General features: G+C 40.3%; 1 protein-coding gene and 1 long non-coding RNA gene across 5 annotated transcripts in view; one reads left to right on the forward strand and one right to left on the reverse strand.

The window, feature by feature from the left end:
• The window catches only part of LOC123752265 (dachshund homolog 2-like), a 212,954-nt gene that overhangs the window by 98,197 nt on the left and 92,050 nt on the right, over nucleotides 1–22,707 (reverse strand). For 3 of the 4 annotated variants that reach the window (XM_069302981.1, XM_069302980.1, XM_069302982.1), the window contains exon 2: nucleotides 1,377–1,511. The exons of the other annotated variant lie outside the window; for it this stretch is intronic. In XM_069302981.1, the coding sequence (XP_069159082.1) occupies nucleotides 1,377–1,511 (135 nt within the window). The remainder of the gene's footprint in view (nucleotides 1–1,376; nucleotides 1,512–22,707) is intronic. 4 annotated transcript variants of the gene reach the window in all.
• The window catches only part of LOC123763437 (uncharacterized), a 426,773-nt gene continuing 418,357 nt past the window's right edge, over nucleotides 14,292–22,707 (forward strand). Inside the window, exon 1 of the long non-coding RNA XR_011222410.1 lies at nucleotides 14,292–14,389. This is a non-coding gene — a long non-coding RNA (uncharacterized lncRNA). The remainder of the gene's footprint in view (nucleotides 14,390–22,707) is intronic.

The following is a 22,707-nucleotide window of genomic DNA, read 5'->3' on the forward strand; positions in this document are numbered from 1 at the left end:
GATATGAATGGCTTGCAGTGTATATACAAATCAATTAATCTTAAGCCAGTGTCGGCGGTGAGAGAATCGGACGCGATGAAGGTAATGGCGTGGAAGATAGTGGACCCGCCCCAGGGGGACCGCATCCGTAACCTTACCTGCTGACCTCGGCTACGTCACACCGGTTCGCGTTACACTCGACTCCCTCTCCCCTCCCCCCTTCCCCCCCCCCCCCACAGATGGACGCCACAAAGACCGTCTCACAGAAATATTTCTGGTTGATTGATTGTGGTTGATTGATTGTGGTTGGTTGATGACTAGTGAGATAATGGGTGGTAGAGTGGTCTTCCCCCCCCCCCCCGACTCTCTCAGTCTAGCATCCTGGGTTCGATCTCTGGATGGAGATAGAAATAGTTGAGAAACGTTTTCTTTTCACCTGGTACCTCTGTTCACCTAAGAGTAAATATGTACCCGGGAGTTAGACAGCTGTTGTGGGGAGCATCTTGGGAAATGCTTTCAGTTTTTTTTTTCTACCACAGATGTAGCCAGACATTTACAATGCTAACCAGCATATATATACATTTCTTTGTCTTCAGTGGGCAGAGTTAATAATATATTAACTTAGTTAATATTTTATTAATATAATAAAATTAGTATTGATTATTATTAATAATATATTAATATTAATTATTAATAATAATATTAATAAACTGAATAATATTAAGTGAACTTAGATATATAGTTCAGTGACATTGAACAATCAACCACAGTAGGTGATTGTAGTGATTTTACAATGCTAACCAAAAATATTATACAATGCTAACCAAAAATATTTTACATGTCAATCTAATCCAACATAAACAGTGTTCGAGATATGTTGTTTTACACATATGATGTGATTGATATGTGTTTACAAAAGTGAATCTGACAATTGACCTAAGGGGGGAAAGGAGGGGTGGTGGGGGGGGGGGTATCTTTATAACCTTAACTACAGGCTTCCTGTAACTAGACAACGGGAATTACAGATATGATGGCCTAATTAATTATGGTAATGAAGAGGAAGATACAGAGAGAGAGAGAGAGAGAGAGAGAGAGAGGGGGGGGGAAAGGATTCAAAGACTGCATTAATCTACCATAAGACACCTAGTAACTTGCCAAGATGTATACTGATTAAAGCAAGATTAAGGCTACTAACTTAGGCTTTAGAACTGATGCACTCATTATCTCAGACAGGGTCCAATAGCTGAAGCTCAACCCTCCCCTCTCTCTATATATCCTTCCTTTCTCCCCCCCCCCCCCCCCCGGCAAGCACAACTAGGCAAGTACTCCATAAGTGCTACACAAGAGTCTCTGAATTAATCTAAGAAATTAACCAATATCCAAAACTGGATACATACATCGCTATGCTGGGTAGGGTGGGATGGGCCCCCGGATTGGGCCCCCCATGAGGAGGAAGGGGCCCCCCATGAGGAGGAAGGGCCCCCCCGTGAGGAGGAAGGGGCCCCACTACCAAACGAGGCCTGGAGCCGGACCTGCAAAGACATTATGATGTCACGCAATGCTCCAGACCAACAATAACATCACTATATAACTCCTAATAACATCACTATAACTCCTAATATCATCACTATATAACTCCTAATAACATCACTATATAACTCCTAATAACATCACTATATAACTCCTAATAACATCACTATATAACTCCTAATATCATCACTATAACTCCTAATATCATCACTATAACTCCTAATAACATCACTATAACTCCTAATAACATCACTATAACTCCTAATAACATCACTGTAACTCCTATCATCATCACTATAACTCCTAATATCATCACTATAACTCCTAATAAATGATATTTTACACAATAAAAACAGAATGACATTTTGACCTGTGAATAAAACGAATTATGGACTCCAGACCTTAAAGACAAGATAGCAGAAGGCTGCAGTTATATGGACTCTGGTCCTTAAGATAGCAAAAGACTACAATTATATGGACTCTGGTCCTTAAGATAGCAAAAGGCTGCAATTATATGGACTCCGGCCCCTTAAGATAGCAGAAGGCTGCAATTATATGGACTCCGGCCCCTTAAGATAGCAGAAGGCTGCAATTATATGAACTCCGGTCCTTAAGATAGCAGAAGGCTGGAATTATATGCACTCTGGTCCTTAAAATAGCAGAAGTCAAGGATTGCTAAAAATGTCTCTAAGTTTCCTTTACACACTTGATATAAAAATCCTACGAACAATCGTTACAATCTCAACTGGGAAGCCATTATAAAATGGGAGAGGAATTACTCTCAAGCATCCTGATTGGCTAAAGTGCATGCATCTCCTCCGTAACAACTGTGTGTGTGTGTATATATATATATATATATATATATATATATATATATATATATATATATATATATATAATTTTATATATTTATGTCGTACCTAGTAGCCAGAACTCACTTCTGAGCCTACTATGCAAGGCCCGATTTGCCTAATAAGCCAAGTTTTCATGAATTAATTGCTTTTCGACTACCTAACCTAACCTAACCTAACTTTTTCGGCTACCTAACCAAACCTAACCTATAAAGATAGGTTAGGTTAGGTTAGGTAGGGTTGGTTAGGTTCGGTCATATATCTACGTTAATTTTAACTCCAATAAAAAAAAATTGACCTCTTACATAATGATATGGGTTGCTTTATCATTTCATAAGAAAAAAATTAGAGAAAATATATTAATTCATGAAAACTTGGCTTATTAGGCAAATCGGGCCTTGCATTGTAGGCTGAAAAGTGAGTTCTGGCTACTAGGTACGACATATATATATATATATATATATATATATATATATATATATATATATATATATATATATATATATATATATATATATATATATAATATAACATTAAAGGTTTGATTGTGTGTGGAACATGGGAACACAGGTGGGGCTTGAGATGGCAGGTAATCAAGGTAGGGCCGGGCTGCACAATCACCTCCACACGCCCCTCTGGTCACTTCCCTAATACAGTTTGTTCGCTCAGAGCTGAAAGTTTGGAGCGAGTCAGTCGACTGTTGACCGGAAGCCTGGCCATTGTTGTCAGCAGTTAGTGTAGAGGGTGATCTATACTGTTTACAGTTAGTGTAGAGGGTGATCTATACTGTTTACAGTTAGTGTAGAGGGTGATCTATACTGTTTACAGTTAGTGTAGAGGGTGATCTATACTGTTTACAGTTAGTGTAGAGGGTGATCTATACTGTTTACAGTTAGTGTACGTGGTGGTCTAATGTATTACTGCACCAGTGTAGGTGGTGGTCTAATGTATTACTGCACCAGTGTAGGTGGTGGTCTAATGTATTACTGCACCAGTGTAGGTGGTGGTCTAATGTATTACTGCACCAGTGTAGGTGGTGGTCTAATGTATTACTGCACCAGTGTAGGTGGTGGTCTAATGTATTACTGCACCAGTGTAGGTGGTGGTCTAATGTATTACTGCACCAGTGTAGGTGGTGGTCTAATGTATTACTGCACCAGTGTAGGTGGTGGCCTAATGTATTACTGCACCAGTGTAGGTGGTGGTCTAATGTATTACTGCACCAGTGTAGGTGGTGGTCTAATGTATGACTGCACCAGTGTAGGTGGTGGTCTAATGTATGACTGCACCAGTGTAGGTGGTGGTCTAATGTATTACTGCACCAGTGTAGGTGGTGGTCTAATGTATTACTGCACCAGTGTAGGTGGTGGTCTAATGTATTACTGCACCAGTGTAGGTGGTGGTCTAATGTATTACTGCACCAGTGTAGGTGGTGGCCTAATGTATTATTCAACCAACTGTCTAACTCTTCAACTTCAATTTCTTGAAAACCTCCGCTTCTATTCGGGAAATATATCTTATATATGATGGGGAAAATGTTGAAGATCAATGGTCGTCTGGTGTTTATATATTTGTGTTCATATATTTGTATATATTTATTTAAATATTTGTGTATATTTATACAGTTGTGTTTATACAGTGTTCTCTGATTGCCTCTATAGCACCATTCTTCATTATAGCATTCATTATAGCTATTCATTATATCATTTCATATTCATTATAGCACTATTCATTATAGCATCATTCTCTTCGCCATTCCTTTACTCTCATTCGCTCAAGTTATTTTGTTCTGGTATTTTTGAGAATTGGTCTTTCGGTATGTTCCATGTATGGGATGCCTCTCTCGTCTCCTTTCTAAAGAGTACATTTTGAGTGCTCTGAGGTCACAAATATATCATTTTTTTTTGTTCGTGTCTATTCGTGCAACCATTATACGACTATATACCGCTAGGAAGGGGTCAGGATAAGGATTTGGGGGATGGGACAGGGAAGGGAAGGAATAGTGCCCAACCCCTTTGGATGGTCGGGGATTGAACGCCGACCTGTATGAATCAAGTTTGCTCTATGTCATCCATTATATTGTCCAGCGTTCGTGAATAAGCTGTTAAAGTCTTTAACTAAGATATTGTGTTATTGTGGTACTAAGGGAAGGGAACTTGCGACGGTCGGGGATTGAACGCCGACCTGCATGAGGCGAGACGGTCGCTCTACCGTCCGACCCAAGTGGTTAGGCTTGTGGTACTAAACATTAGCTTAATTCTTTCCTTTCAGGATTTGACTTAATTTGCTTTTCGTCCTCAGTGTTTGAACTTTCTCTTGCAAGCAGAGGTTCAGTACTAGTGGAGGTTTTTAATTTTTTTTGTATTTTCCCAAATAGACAAATATTTTGAGTTTGTTACAATCTCTTGTATGTCTTTCTGTTCAATTTACTTAATTTGTAATTTTTAATTTTTTAATTTTTTAATTTTTATTTTTTTAATTTTTTAATTTTTAATTTTTTCAACTTTACTTAATTTAATTTTTCAATTTACTTACGTATGAGTAGCTTCCCTTCTGTTTTATTTCTTCAGTCTCTCTCTCTGTTTTGATTATATTTTCTTTAAGATATTCGTGACTGCTTTGAGCATTTTCATTATTATTTTTGCCTTTTTTTCCAGTTTCTGCGATTTCTAAGCTGGTCCTGTTTTTTTTTAATATCAGCAAAAATGGGGGAAAAAATACATTATTTCAAGCAGAGCTTGTTACACTTCGGTGGTTAATCTATTTCCTTCGTGGTAGTTGGGCAGTTAGGACGGTTTCCAAAATTTATGATCTAGTGATCCACTCTCAAATGTTATATTGAGGAGTGGAACTCTCGATACCCTTTACAGGTTAATTCCAGATAAAGTAGAGATGTTGTCAGACACTCGTGAGGATTCTAATCGGAACTGAACCCCCCCCCCCCCCCGACACTCCCCCCATCCCAATCCTTATCCTCATTCCTTCCATTCCATTGATTTATTGTGCACCCCATACCCATCCCGTAGGCGATAGTGGAAAGGGTTACAGGCACACACACACACACACACACACACACACACACACACACACACACACACACACACATTATATAATTATATATATATATCCATTGCAAGAAGTGTAAATAAGGGGTATTGTCGTAGTTCTAGTGGTTGAAGATTGTGTGCAATTTTCAATGAAATTTTGTTCAGAGAAAAAAAACGAAGGAAGTCACTATACTAATGATTTGAAAGGCGGGGAGTGGGAGATAACGCTCAGCCCTAAAAGCACATTTAGGTGAGTACACACATCTTACGAACGCACGCGCACGCACAGGCGCGTTCGTAAGATGTGTGTGTGTGTCTCTCTCTTCTCTCTCTCTTCCATCTCTTCCGCAATATACCTTTATCTCGATCATTCGTTTGTGTTCCTTCAGCCACTGTCTTGGGAGGGACGGGGAGAGAGATGTAGGAGGGAGGGAGGGACAGGGAGAGATGAGGGAGGGAGGGAGGGAGGGAGAGACAGGGAGAGGGATGTAGGAGAGAGAAGGGGTTGTGGGATGGATGGAGGCTAATTAAGTAGAAATGAGGTAAAAGAAAGAATAAATAGAAGGAAAACGATTTTCTTAACATATGTTTAAGAAATACAGAAATGGCGTGACAACGAAAGGATGTATAAAGGGAAAAGGAGAACGTAGAGAACCAGAAGAAACTGAATGACATCCTCCATCCCAACGGAAGTGGAAAGAGGATTGGGATAATTCTTAAGAAGGAAGGTAGCGAGAACAGACAAGGAACGGGATTGGCTTGGGAGAGAGAGAGAAAAAAAACACAAGGGGAAAACAGGAGCCTAACTTAAAAAAAAAAACTAAATTAACATATTCGCGCAACAATAGGTGAAAATTACCAAGTTAGCAGAATAACTAACATGAAAATCACAAACTTGTATTGACCCTTGGTTACCACCCACAAGATGGGTATGGGGTGCATAATAAACGAACTAAAACACTTGGTTATCAAATATTTATCACACACAAACACACAAGTTTGTGTTTGTAAATTGTAAATTGTAAATTGTAAATCGCCACTGTAAATTGGCGAATATTCGAATATATTGGGCAGCTGGAGACGTCTCTTTGTAATTTTTAAGAAGGTCTGTCTACTTTAAATTAGTCTTACGTTGGTTGTTAACAAAGATGGAACAGTCAAGACTGATAGTCAAGACTGATAGTCAAGACTGATTTAAAGACTGATTTTAATAGCCACAATAGTGTAGATATATTCATGAGAATTATTATTATTATTATTATTATTTCCATGGGTCAATGAAGGATCTATCTTTGATATTTAAAAACTAACGTAACATGTTATATATAAATTTATATCGATTATCTTATGTTGAAGTAATAAGTAAGATTTAAGTGACGTATTCGTATATTTAGACTTGTTAAGTACGCACTGATGTTCTTGAATGCCAAGTTATTAAACCGATTAGGCCAGCTGGTATGAGGTCCCTGAAGCTTGCAGTATCATTACTACTTCTCCACTTCTTGAGTATATTTCAAGAATTCATACAAAAGTTTGCTAATGCTAGCAAACTCATCAAATGACTACCTAAGTATGTCAAAGATAATGATGAATAGAAGATGAAATCTACTGCATCAAAGATCACCCAAACATGCCAATCTGATCCCCCAACTAAATCTTTAATAGTACTCCAGTGTGTACTAAAGATGGTATACGCCAGTGTGTACATCAAATGTACTTTTAATGACACTTAAAGCTGGCTGATAATGACTATAAAAAAATGATTTTAATGCAATTTCCGGAAACAAAAATGATGTGATTACAACTCTCCATTGATGTACAGGCAGGTGGCTACCCTGTAGTGCTTGTACCCCATAAATGTTACACCGGTCTGAATCCCGTCTTATCTAGAGAATATCTAAAGATAATAAGAAGCTGCGACTCCTACTTTAATTAAGTGGCCCTCCCGTCTGTCTGTATACTGCCGACGGAAGTCCAAGGAGCGCTTACCCTGATACCAGTCTGAAAGCGGAAAACGCACTAAATTATCCTTGATACTTTAAGGTAAAAAAAAAAGGGGGTGGTAGGGAGGGACGGAATAGGGGAAAGGAAACACTGTATTAAGAGAAACAAGTCAGGAATGAAATAGGATGAAAGAAAGGAATAGATGATTCAAGAAACAAAACATAACATTTCCTCAGGAGAGTTTGATGAAAAATCTCCAAAGACTCAAGATGAAATGTACACAAGGGGAATGACATAAGATTACGATAAGGTCTGAAGGAGATAAACAGGAATTCGTAGCTCACCTCACACACACACACACACACACACACACACACACACACACAGACACAGGTGAAGGGTGGTTGCTAGGGCGGATGGGGGGAGGGTAATACACACATAATATCCATAAACGGACAGGGTAAACGGGCTCACCATAGTCCGTGCTACTTGGAACTTTTGTTCCGAGTAGCTGAATTTATTACAACAACAACGGACAGGGTATAGTCAAACAAAACAATTAACAATTGATAGAAAATTAAATTCAGGTATAGGATCACTGAAGCACAGAGAGAGAGAGAGAGAGAGAGAGAGAGAGAGAGAGAGAGAGAGAGAGAGAGAGAGAGATGCTGATTTAAGGTTAACCTTAAGGGACTTAAGGTTAAGGTAATAGTAACTAATATCACAAAAGTTCGTTTTATAAATTATTTGCCCTAACTACATCGAAATTAGTCTATTGAGGCTGTTAGAAAAATAGCCTCACTGCGTCTCTCATCTCCAATGTGCTATTGGAAACATCTCTGTTGAGGCGGCTACCGGAAACCAATTCCTTGTGATAATTGCTTTCTTGAGATGTTCCGGACTTGCCTGTCCAACGACGGTCTCGATACTTCCCGGGTCGGCGTTCGATCCCCGATTGTTAGATGATCGCAGGTCATGGGTGGTGGTTGAAATTTAATTTCAGCGTATTCCAGCGAGCCACCATTGTATATGGCTAGCCTCATGAAGTGGCTGGCCGCCATTCTTTCACTTCGTCATTTCTCAGCTCCTTGTTCTCATATCCCAGCTCCTGGTTCTCATATCCCAGTTCCTTGTTCTCATATTCCAGCTCCTTGTTCTCATATCCCAGCTCCTGGTTCTCATATTCCAGCTCCTTATTCTCATTTCCCAGCTCCTTGTCCTCATATCTCAGCCCTCTGTCCTTATATTCCTCCCGTGTTATACAGAAACACTGACCCAGCTCAACACTGACTCTTGATAAGTGCTAATTAATTATTTTCACTAGGGCAGTGTTCGTACAATTTAATACCGACGGAGTTTCTGCATGACCAAGAACTATCCGACGCCACTAAACGTTTTCTGAACATTATCAAACGCCCAAGTTGAGTTGACGTTCGTCATGTCTAGTATAGAGAGAGAGAGAGAGAGAGAGAGAGAGAAGGGTTTAGTGGGACGTTGTTCCATCTTTGTGGAAGCGTTAGAGAGAGAGAGAGAGAGAGAGAGAGAGAGAGAGAGAGAGAGAGAGAGAGAGAGAGAGAGAGAGAGAGAGGGGCGCAGCGTACCACCCTGTCAAAGGGGGATAATAAACACCTTAGTTCAAGACACCGCCGCCATCTGTCAGGCGGGGGCCCAGAAACCTGATCATCCGCTCCTTATACTTTTATACACCTCCACAAAAAGGCTTCCGCCGGGCTGTCAGGCCAGCGGCGAGTGTGAGAGGGGGGGAAGGGAGGGGGAGGGATTCTCTCTCTCACACTGGTGAGAGAGAGAGAGAGAGTTGATGTAGAGGTTCTCCCCCCCCCCCTCCCCCCATGCCTTGTTTCCACCAGTATCCAGGCGTGAACTGTGCTTATCAACTGCTGCTGACCTAATTACTGATGGTCAGCCGGCGAGTATACTCTGTCCTGAATGTTGCTTAGAATTGGCTATACTCTTGTGTATATAATCATATGCATCAAGAAGTCGAATACATCTCGAATGTAATATATATATATATATATATATATATATATATATATATATATATATATATATAATATAAATTACTACGAAACTCGTATTGTGACTTGTGAAGTTCCATCTGTGAGGACTCGTAATTCACCATTTATTTACACTGTTTCTGGGGGTATAAAATCTGCCTTAGTTTGCTAGTGCCACAGACGTTGATCAGTTGCAAGTTCGATAATGATAGGTTATTGGTTCGCAAGGAGAGGGCGTGGCCAGCGAGCTCCTCCTCCTCTCCTTCCTTGCTGTCCGCCCATTGGCAGGCGCTGGCCAAGATGTTTTGGCCAGGTACAGCTGGGAAATAATTTACGAACAGGGCAAAAAAAAAATGTATCAGTGTGGATAGATTTGTCTACACATTTCGCTGTGTTTGGAGGCTGACGCAGGCGTCCTGTGAACTATTATTTCTGTTATTTAGAATCTCCTGGTTTTAAAAGGGAAAGATTATATATATATATATATATATATATATATATATATATATATATATATATATATATATATATATATATATATATAAATGTGTGTATATCACGAAAATAAACACGTGATTAAGAATGTGACAATGTCAGACCACGGAGTATATATATATACTCTCATATATATATATATATATATATATGTCGTACCTAGTAGCCAGAACGCACTTCTCAGCCTACTATGCAAGGCCCGATTTGCCTAATAAGCCAAATTTTCATGAAATAATTGTTTTTTGACTACCTAACCTACCTAACCTAACCTAACCTAACATTTTCGGCTACCTAACCTAACCTAACCTATAAAGATAGGTTAGGTTAGGTTAGGTAGGGTTGGTTAGGTTCGGTCATATATCTACGTTAATTTTAATTCATATAAAATAAAATTGACCTCATACATAATGAAATGGGTAGCTTTATCATTTCATAAGAAAAAAATTAGAGAAAATATATTAATTCAGGAAAACTTGACTTATTAGGCAAATCAGGCCTTGCATAGTAGGCTGAGAAGTGCGTTCTGGCTACTAGGTACGACATATATATATATATATATATATATATATATATATATATATATATATATATATATATGAGAGAGAGAGAGAATCGTGAATTTTTTATATCAATATACACCAAATGGATGATAATAAAATATCACATATACTTTATTACTCTCCACAGCACGATCAATCACGTTCTCACCCCCCCCCCCTTTTCAAATTTCCCCCCATCAAATTCCTGAGACGCAGCGTAAAGAAAACGAGACCCCCCCTCTTCCACCCCTTCTCCAAACCAAAAAAATTCACCAAAGCAGGTCTCAATAATGAGTTCTCTGCGTCCGCAGATCAAAACAGGACAGACAGACGAGAAGCGCATGTATACTGTGAGGGGACAGTCAACAGCCGCCGCCTTCCTGTCGACATACGAGGCCACACACTCGCCTGTCTTTTCAAAGTGTTCATTTCTTCTGATTAATGGCGTTCATCGGGCTAATTGAACCCCATTTTAGATATTTTTTTTATCTCGAGTTTTTTTTTTTTATCACGGGAGTTTCCATTAATAAGAGAGAGACGAGGGACAACAATATTATTAAAACATGCTTAACAGCACAAATCTTCACCATTGGTTCTTTTTTTTCTCTCTTTTTTTTCCCACGCCTGAGTAACAGGATGGTTGAGCAATTAGCGACTCGTTATAATAAGGCAAATAAACAAGGCAAAGGGGGAAGGCTTGTATCAAAGAGGCCCGAAGTTCCCCTCTCACACAAACTATAAGCTCCTCTCACGTCCCCTCATCCTATCCCCAACCCCCCTCATCCTATCCCCAACCCCATCCTCCTTTCCCATCCCCCCTCTCTCCCCTTTCTCCCCCCACAACACCGACCTATTCCTCCACGACCCCAAGTTTCAGATCACCTTACTATTTGATTACAGACCATCTCAGTCTCAGAATGGTCACAGTACCACTACTGTTGCTTCAAGTTCAAGTATGTTTATTGAGACAAGAAAAAAATACATTTCAAAGGGATAGAGTAGCTTAGGCTATTTCTAACCCCCCCCCCCACTTCCCTGTACTGCTGCTACCACAACTGCTGCTACCACAACTGTTGGTAGTGGTAATAACCTCAACACCAAACCCAACTAATGCGCGGTAGACAGGTGTAACAGGTTTGAATAATTGGAGTTACCCTGTTGTCGTGTGTAAATGGTGATGTAATTGGATTTACACTGTTTGACAGGTGTAGTAAGTGGTATGATGTTAACTGGTGTAATTAGTGTTATGACTCTTGACAGGTGAAACAATTAGAACAATCAATTCAGGATACTTTTCCCCTCAAACAAAAGTTTACACTATCGTTTACACTTTACACTATCCATGGACTTTTGCTCATTTCCATACTGGGGGGATTCATTTTATGATATTTCGACGTAATTGCGTTCTCACATATTTTACAAATTGAAATCTTATTGATTTAGACACGTGAAACACCGCCATAGTTAAAGACGCCTTGAAGGTCAGATATTAGTAATCAGAGAACAGTTAAACACTTGAGAAGTGTGTGTGTATGTTTTCCAAAAGATATAAGTATAGAATATGTTTTTTTTAAATAAAAGTAAGGTTATTTAAGGCAACCTGACATAAGAAAGTGCTAAGCTAATGTGATTACTTAGAACTTAATTGGGCTGGGATATATATATATATATATATATATATATATATATATATATGTATATATATATATATATATATATAATATAATATAATATGAGGACAGAATGAAGGAACAGCCCAAGCAACTTGGAGCATCGAGGATCGAGCTCGGAACCTTGTAAATACGATTGTAAGCATATTTTATTAGTATCATGAGGAGACGTGATAGGAACTTCATTTATGATATGGAAGGAATCATTTTAAAGGATGGAGATTATTAATGACAGTTTCAAGATTTGCATTAGGGTTAAGAAATCCGTTGTATTTTATTAATAGGGTTTGGAGAGGGCTTGAATATCTTTTATCAACTGAGCACAAGGTTACTACGTAATAAAAGTTACTGATTGATTACTGTAAGAATTAGGTAAAACTTACTGATTGAGTACTGTAGAATTAGGTAAAAGTTACTGATTACTGTAAATATTAGGTAAAAGTTACTTGATTGACTACAAGAGTTATTAGCTGAATAACTACAATATATATAGGTAAGATAAAGAGGTAGTTAATAAAGAGGTATAAGTCTTACCCTCGGAGACATGGCTAGAAGTTAGAAACAAAAGTCCAGAGATTGGAACTAAAATCCATCTGTATGTAACCTTACGTTTAAAATACGTAAACCATTTGTATTTATTGTAATGACTGTGATAAAAGGCTCACGGGAGAACATTTGAAGGGAGGGGGGAGGGGGTTACAGATAACCTAACCCAAACAAGGCTGTTGAGTACTGAATGCAAACCATGCTCTAGTTAATGGCTAAATGAATACGAAACTGAAATGGAGGAAAGCTAAGTGTTTGGTAAATAAAAGGAGCATGGCGCGTTAATACTCAAGAGTAAGTTTGTATATACTGTATATCTACAAGTAGCTGTGGAGAATTGTATTCGTGTATACATACAAGCAATATAAGTGAATAAAACATATGTGTGTGCTTGGGGTTCATTCAAGCTTTGCTTATATATATATATATATATATATATATATATATATATATATATATATATATATATATATATATATATATATATATATATATATATATATATAATATGTACTCACCTAGTTGTACTCACCTAGTTGTGCTTGCGGGGGTTGAGCTCTGGCTCTTTGGTCCCGTCTCTCAACCGTCAATCAACAGGTGTACAGATTCCTGAGCCTATTGGGCTCTATCATATCTACACTTGAAATTGTGTATGGAGTCAGCCTCCACTACACCACACACACATATGTGTGTGTGTGTGTGTAAACGAAGTGTTAGGAGATAACAAAAAAATGTTCCATTAAATGTATTTACTATTCTTTTTTCCAGAGGTTATCGGTCCCCCAAAGAGAGACGGTACCCATTCTTATGAAAATTTATCTTACTGATTCTCGGAAAAAAAAAACCCACAAACATTCCAGCTTCGTTATAACCTTATAATCGTTTTTACGATATCGTAAAAAAAAGATTGTTCGAATAACCTAATCTTAAAATTTAATCCACACATTCATTCAGGGAAAAAATGGCAATGATAAACTGCATATTCAATAACACACATCTGTAAAAACGATTTTGTTGTCAAACTGTAGTTATAAACAGTATATCCTGCATTAATGGTTACCTAAGAAATACTCTCTAGTTCGATTCATGTGGTTTTATCCAAGGGTATATATATATATATATATATATATATATATATATATATATATATATATATATATATATATATATATATATATAGGACACCATTCAAACTTCAACTGGTACCTTGTAAAAATCTTGAAGATACAGTTCCTCAATATTTTGCTTATATATATATATATATATATATATATATATATATATATATATATATATATATATATATATATATATATATATATATATAAGCCTCAAAAGCCTGATGGGACACTGCCTGTCTATACCAGCATCAAACTAATCTTTGCTGACTATAATTTTTCTATTTCAATCTTCATCAGATCAAATTTCATCTTGAAAAATTAGTGCAATCACTCAATATTTCCAATTATTGCATTGTCTTATTCCCTGTTTTATGGGTAATTTTGTTTTCAGAATTGATTAATCATGTTGTAAAGCCTAGCACCCGCTAATCATGTCAAATTCTTCACCCGCGGCAACCCCCAGCACCTGGTCGTAATTATTGGGTGTTGGCAGCGTGGTGATTGTTGGTAGTATGGCGGGTGGTGGTAATGTGGCTGTTGTTGTTGGCAGATGGCAGCTGCTGAAGCTGTGGCGGCAACTGTATACGGTTGGTGTGACAGCGTGGCTACTGCTGCTGCTGCTGCTGTTTGATGGCACCTGCTCAGGAAGGTATGTGGCAATTATGGCAGCCAGGATAGCTGTTGTTGTGGTCAGTATGGCGGCTGTCAGCATTAAAGCTGCTTATAGCACATTGACACTTGAACAGATCCACAAGGGCCGTGACGAGGATTCGAACCTACGTCCAAGAGCATCCCATTGTGTTTTCTGTGTGTAACATTGGCACTTTTTAGGAAAAAAAAAGAATATATATATATATATATATATATATATATATATATATATATATATATATATATATATATATATATATATATATATATATATTGGCAGTTTCTCAAATACTTGATATTAACAAGAAATTACTGTCACAGAGAGATGGCTTGTTGACAAGCAATTCATACCTTGTAGTCGAGAAGCCAATTACTTGTGCGGTGTCCTCGATAAATAGCTCCTCAATTTACTAATGATACAGACCTGATTTTCATATTTATATTTGTGTCTTACAATTATAGTTTTTATATTGTGCGTTCATTGTAATTTAGAATGTATGCAAATTACTATAATTTTTATTATAGTTTGTGTAAGTCGTATCGTATAAACGATATGTTATATTTTGTCAATATAAGCCAACATTTAAATAGTTAAATGTTATTCAATTTTAATTTTAAAATAAAAATTGGGAAGTTCATCCATTAAGTTTGAATTGTATCGATTATTATCAATTTATTGTAAACTAAGTATCTGAAAGTGAACTTTAAATGTTGACCAAACCACACACTAGAAAATGAAGAGACGACGACTTTTTTTTAACTTTAAATGATGTGGTTTGCAGTTAAGTGTCCGTTCCAGGTTGCATGGTGGGTGGTTGCTGGAATGTTGGTGGATGATTGCTGGAATGTTGGTGGGTGGGTTGCTGGAATGTTGGTGGGTGGGTTGCTGGAATGTTGGTGGGTGGTTGCTGGAATGTTGGTGGGTGGTTGCTGGAATGTTGGTGGATGGTTTGCTGGAATGATGGTGGGTAGCTTGCTGGAATGTTGGTGGGTGGGTTGCTGGAATGTTAGTGGATGGTTGCTGGAATGTTGGTGGATGGTTGCTGGAATGTTGGTGGGTAGGTTGCTGGAATGATGGTGGGTGGGTTGCTGGAATATTTCTGGCTGACTGATGGAACGAGAAGCCTCATAAATGGAGGGATTGACTAGGAGGTGTAATTTCTGCGATAATGGGGTATGAGGACTCATGTTGATCTTATATTGTTCCAAGACTCATGTTATACCGTTCACCTCACACAGTCAACCAAATCCATCGTATTACCGAAACAACATAGTGCATAGGGAAGGGGGTTAATGCATGGGGGAGTCACAGCCAGGCATGACCACAATGGGTGCCTAGTATTGCATGGAAGGGAATATTCTAAGTTAGATTAGTTTGGTAATTATGAGGAGACAACACTAAATAGGCCAATAACACGAATAGCAGAAATGAGTTAACTCTGAATGGTAAAGTGTTGCAAATTTGTTAGGGAGCAAAATTTGTTGCAAAAAACTGTTGCAGATGTGTTAAACAAAAATTGGGTGTAAAAAAAAATACATGTTGAAGAAAGTTCCAAAAATTCATACAAGCTGATTTAAATTGTTTTTTTAAAACGAATTCAAGATTGACACTTGCAATTTAGTGCTATGAAATGTAGATTACCTGAGCCCAGGTAACGATATCAGAGTTACCAGATATCTTTACCTGAGCCCAGGTAACGATATCAGAGTTACCAGATATCATTACCTGAGCCCAGATAATGATATCAGAGTCACCAGATATCATTACCTGAGCCCAGGTAACGATATCAGAGTTACCAGATATCTTTACCTGAGCCCAGGTAACGATATCAGAGTTACCAGATATCATTACCTGAGCCCAGATAATGATATCAGAGTCACCAGATATCATTACCTGAGCCCAGGTAATGATATCAGTCACCAGATATCAGCTGGACAATGCTGAAATTCAATACACAGAGAAAGACGCAATATATCAATGTGTCGGGGAACTACCCAGTACACAGGGTCGAATTCCCCATCACAACTCCCGTGGTTTTTCTCAATGATGAAATTGTCATATTTGAATGCGAGGATAAGACAGGGTTAAAAATAAAATGTCAAATGTATAAATATTCGAAATAAGGTAAATAGGATAATAGGTTTCATGACTCTAGCAGCTTTAGCAACATAACATTTAATAGTTAAAAAAAAAACTCACTTGTGTATATATTTATCTATTTTATGGCAAGATATAAGTGTGGGTTAATATGTCTGTGTCGAGACATGATTAGGACATGAAATGGTGTTCTGCAGTCTTGTCTTGAACACGTTTGGCTCCATTTTGATTATTTAATTCGGTTTTGGTCATGTGAACAGAGCAGGATAATACTTATTTGTTTATTTTGGGCTGGTATAATCCTGCGTGGGTCCTATGTCTCTGGCTGACCCACGGATGATTGACAATTCAGAGAATTATAGCCCTTACGAGGAAAAACTGAAGAAAAATTAATTTACGTTCTCTAGAAGGACGATCATACATCACGCAGGTCGGCGTTCAATCCCCCAAACCGTCCAAGTGGTTGGGCACCATTCCTTCCCCCGTCCCATCTCAAATCCTTATCCTGACCCCCTTCCAAGTACTATATAGTCGTAAAGGTTTAGCGCTTTCTCCTAATAATTACAAAAAAATCTTTAGAAGGAGGAAGAGTAAAGGGCAAGATGACCGATATTATTGATAATATATTAAAATTATGAACTCAGAAAAAGGAACAGATATGGAATACATTTAGATTCGGTGAAGACCTGGGTAAATATGGGTTTGGGAGTATAAGGCTTGATGGTACAAGTTACCCCCGTAACATCATAGCCATGGAATCGTTGTATTGTTTCTAGCGTAGGTCAGACATATATATGAATGAGTTTGGGTGGATATAAATAGAAGCTGCCTTCCATAGGGCGCCTTGCCCTCAGCAGCTCTTTAGAGCTTCGTGTTTTCGTAGGAACTTTTAAGATGTTCGTCTTCGCCAACTTCTTCATTATATTCTCGTGCAAAACCATGTTATGGTTTTGTCACCGTGCAGAGGTGTACAAATTAGACGCAGGTATCGAACGCACTGTGTGTCACCTTTGTGAAAGTGTCGAACACACCACGTGACACCTTTGTAAAAGTATCGAACACACCACGTGTCACCTTTGTAAAAGTGTCGAACACACCACGTGTCACCTTTGTAAATATGTCGAACACACCACGTGGCACCTTTGTAAAAGAAAGAACATTCATTCCCTTGAACCTATTATTATAGAACGTCCCCCTATTGACTGACTCCCGTTCTCCCTAAATCTTGACATATGCCGAAGTAAATATTATATAAATATCATCTAAATATTGCAACACTTGATATGATATACAGCATCTGTATCCAATATTCACTATGTAACGCACCAATGGTTATTGAGTGCGCAATAACCACTGTGCGCTGTACCGCAATGTCTAATCTTATGTAGTTAATTGACGTATTTGAACAGCTCTATAACCGCCTGTGTAGGAGAGACGAAAATGTATGCTGGTTATCTTGAGGTTATCTTGAGATGATTTCGGGGCTTTAGTGTCCCCGCGGCCCGGTCCTCGACCAGGCCTCCACCCTCAAGAAGCAGCCCGTGACAGCTGACTAACACCCAGGTACCTATTTTACTGATAGGTAATAGGGGCATAGGGTGAAAGAAACTCTGCCCATTGTTTCTCGCCGGCGCCTGGGATCGAACCCAACACCAAAGGATCACAAGTCCAGCGTGCTGTCCGCTCGGCCGACCGGCTCCCATAAGTAAGTTAGCGCCGTAAATAGGGGAGAGGGAGGAACAGAAATACAAATTACAAAAAGGAAAGAAAATACTAGCAAAAAAAAAAAACACTTTTCCTCCCCTGTTCTTGTCACCGCAGAGCGCTAAGGGTATTGTGACTTCTATCAACAATAGGCTATAATAGATAGAGGCTGTAGAGGGGTGGTTTTAAGCCCCCTCCCCCCTCCTGTGTGAGACGTCGCTGTGACGTCGCTTTGACGTCGCTCTGACGTCGCTTTGTCGTCGCTCTGACGTCGCTTTGACGTCGCTGTGACGTCGCTGTGACGTCGCTATTTCAACCACCGGCGCTGTGACAACACCTATAGGCTCTCACACTCTCGATGAACAGGGGGGCTCTCGACCTCCTTCCTATCTACGCTTCGTACAGCTTTATACCTGTTTCTACCTGTGTCTCTCTCGCGAGTCCTACCGCCCCGACGTTGGGAGATGAAGCCGTGTTCCTTTACAGCTGATTTGTCATCCGGTCACCAACTAGAGATTGATGCTAGCCGGATAGGCAGATGCTAGCCGGATAGGCAGATGCTAGCCGGATAGGCAGATGCTAGCCGGATAGGCAGATGCTAGCCGGATAGGCAGATGCTAGCCGGATAGGCAGATGCTAGCCGGATAGGCAGATGCTAGCCGGATTGGCAGATGCTAGCCGGATAGGCAGATGCTAGCCGGATAGGCAGATGCTAGCCGGATAGGCAGATGCTAGCCGGATTGGCAGATGCTAGCCGGATAGGCAGATGCTAGCCGGATAGGCAGATGCTAGCCGGATAGGCAGATGCTAGCCGGATAGGCAGATGCTAGCCGGATAGGCAGATGCTAGCCGGATAGACAGATGCTAGCGAACGATGACTTGTAAAGGTTATTGTGAGTATGGCTACGCTATTGAGGGCTAGTAGGGTAAAATATATCGGCGCTGAGGTAATAGGGATATAATTGGTACTAGCGGGTGGATAGACCACACTAGCGGGTGGATAGACCACACTAGCGTGTGGATAGACCACAGTAGCGGGTGGATAGGAAGCCGCAAAATGTGGAACCCCCCCCCCCACACACACACACACAACAGGGGCCTCGTAGTCTGGTGGATAGCGCGCAGGATTCGTAATTCTGTGGCGCGGGTTCGATTCCCGCACGAGGCAGAAACAAATGGGCAAAGTTTCTTTCACCCTGAATGCCCCTGTTACCTAGCAGTAAATAGGTACCTGGGAGTTAGTCAGCTGTCACGGGCTGCTTCCTGGGGTGGGTGTGTGTGTGTGTGTGGTGTGGGGAAAAAAAATAGTAAACAGTTGATTGACAGTTGAGAGGCGGGCCGAAAGAGCAAAGCTCAACCCCCGCAAAAACACAACTAGTAAACACACACCCTCGCCCGTCATCGCTGACATCAGGAACTGGCAAATTGTTCTTCTTATATACTTTTAAATTCAGCAGTTGTCAACGGCGACGGTGTTGGCTGCTGTCGACTCCTGCTGTGTCCTCGGCTATTTCCATCCTGTCCTCCGAGCCTTTGGACGTAAATGTACCCGTAAACCAGAGAGGGTTCGGGAGAGATGGATGGATGGATGGAGGGTGTCCTCGTGTCAATGGCTCGCCAACTGTTAAACTCTCTCTCTACTCTCTCTCTACTCTCTACTCTCTACCTCTCTCTCTCTCTCTCTCTCTCTCTCTCTCTCTCTCTCTCTCTCTCTCTCTACTCTCTACTCTCTACTCTCTACTCTCTACTCTCTACTCTCTACTCTCTCTCTACTCTCTACTCACTCTCTACTCACTCTCTACTCTCTCTCTACTCTCTCTCTACTCACTCTCTACTCTCTCTACTCTCTCTCTCTACTCTCTCTCTCTCTCTCTCTCTCTCTCTCTCTCTCTCTCTCTCTCTCTCTCTCTCTCTCTCTCTCTCTCTCTCTCTCTCTCTCTCTCTCTCTCTCTCTCTCACTCTACTCTCTCTGTTTTCTCAAGTCTGAGTGGCGAAGCTGTTCGTTACGTGGAGTGCCTCAAGGCTCTGTCCTCGAGACCTCTGTTTTGTTTCAAAGATTCAGGATTGCAGTGACAATATTTGCAAAATTAAAGGCGATATGGGAAAATTGGACGAGGAATCAGTTCAGAACCAGACTTAGAATCACTTCAAGACGATCTAGATTAGCTTTCGAAAGATTGTGATCCAAGATTGGCAGACGCAGTTTGATGGCGAGAGCTCTAGGGGGTTCTGAGGCAAGGTAGTGACGATAAAGATGCTAGATAACAGTTGGATAGTGTTGATATGGCGAAGTCTCCAACGGCAGCAATTTGCAAGACTCTGCAGAAGATCGTGGTTATGAAGTGGTTATTAATTTCATGTTAATTTATTAAGTGGATAGTATTTCTATAAAGAGAGATGAGTCACAATAACGGGGCTGAAGATGTGATGACCAAATCACACATCTGAAGATAGAGAAACGACGACTTTTCGGTCCGTCCTGGACCATCAAGAAGTCGTGTGTGAACGAAACGTCGTATTTTCTCCATCTTCTGATGTGTGGTTTGGGTCATGGTCAATCATACTTCAATGGTCAATCATACTTCAATGGTCACTCATACTTCAATGGTCAGTCATACTTCAATGGTCAATCATACTTCAATGGTCAATCATACTTCAATGGTCAATCATACTTCTATATAGATTATTATTATACGAAGAAAACAGGGAAAAGGGAGTATCCCGGCGTGTCTGTTGACCCCTACATGACTCGGGTCAAGTCCAATTCCCACACTCGGGTCAAGTCCCACACTCCACTGTTGATCCATACAAATCAAGTCCCGTTTCAACCCACCATCTGTCACCCCATATACGAATCCAATATATTGCATAACACTTAAACTATATCAGTACTCCTAACCCAGTCCACTCGTTCACGATCCTGTTTCCAGCGTTTAAAAAGAGATCGATCGTTAAGATCACTGCGCCAAATTTATAACCAAGATTTATAACCGCAAGCACAACTAGGTGAGTACACACACACACACACACACACACACACACACACACACACACACACACACACACACACACACACACACACACACATAAAACTCAGCCTTATAACTAGGCAATAGATTATTCCAGAGCCAATACCCACCTACTGTTCTTCAGACAGCTGGACTAATGTATCCAGGTGTGTTAATTCCCACCTGCCCCCCCGGTCTCTTAAACCACCCGGCGCTAAACTTACCGGTAAGTCACCGCTTTGGCTCTTCCTCATTCCCTTTCTTTACAACATCGCCAGTACACACGTGGCTGCTAGTAGAGGAAGACGGCCTGCTCCTCCCTCCTACCACGTCCCCTCACCAATCACCTTCAGGGAGAAATAATCCCATCCAATCCCATTCCGTCCCATCATTAGACACATACACTGGAGCGGCATTGAAACAAGACCACCTTCCGCTTTCCTGGACAGAGGTAGACAGTTCCCCCACTTGCAAAAATCGTAACGGAAGTAGAGGAATGTACAGTAAGGCTGCTTAGGGGAATCTGACGAGGGGACGGAGTAACCTATGGAACTAAAATATGCTGGAAAACCGAGCGATGTGTGGGGGGGGGGGGGGAGGGAATAGGAGATAGGATAGCCCCACACACACACACACACACACACACACACACACACACACACACACACACACACACACACACACACACACACACACACACAGAAAGTTGTGAGTACACACACACACACACACACAGAAAGTTGTGAGTACACACACACACACACACACACACACACACACACACACACACACACACACACACACACACACACATACAGCGGGCCGAATGAGCAAAGCTCAACTCCCCGCAAACCCAACTAGGTGAATACACACACACACACACACACGCACACATTCTAAACGGGAAAAGGCACCGAATTGGAAGCAGATGAACAAGAGGACACTGTTGGCAGCAAGAGATAAATGGACCCGCATAAATATCACGAAGAACTTGAGCGTTACATCTGCAAAGACATCAAACGGGCAGAGAATGACTCCTGAAGCTCAGTCACTGAACCGTTTCCAAGACTGGCGCGATGTTCGCGGTTTGTAGCCTATCAAGGGGGGTGTGTGCCCCCCGCCCTCCCCCCCCCCGGTACCCCCTGGTACCATCGGGCTGGTACCCCCCGGTACCATCGGCCAGCGATAGCTCAAAAATACATTCAGTATTCGGGAGTATTTATAGAAACAAAGAGATATCTTCTTCCTGGTTGGATATATCTTTTACAGGACCTAACACACAAAGTCAGAGAGGAGAATTTGGCTGAAGGTGGACTGGATGCAACATTATATATATATATATATATATATATATATATATATATATATATATATATATATATATATATATATATATATATATATATTATATAATATAGGAAACCTCTGTATAAGAGGGGGGGAGGGAAGTGTGTCATTGTTTTCAATGGCCGATGGTTTGAGAGGCGGGGCTTGGGAGCCAGCGCT

Source organism: Procambarus clarkii, chromosome 49, assembly GCF_040958095.1.
Source record: "Procambarus clarkii isolate CNS0578487 chromosome 49, FALCON_Pclarkii_2.0, whole genome shotgun sequence".
In the NCBI taxonomy this organism is placed as follows: Eukaryota; Metazoa; Arthropoda; class Malacostraca; order Decapoda; family Cambaridae; genus Procambarus; species Procambarus clarkii.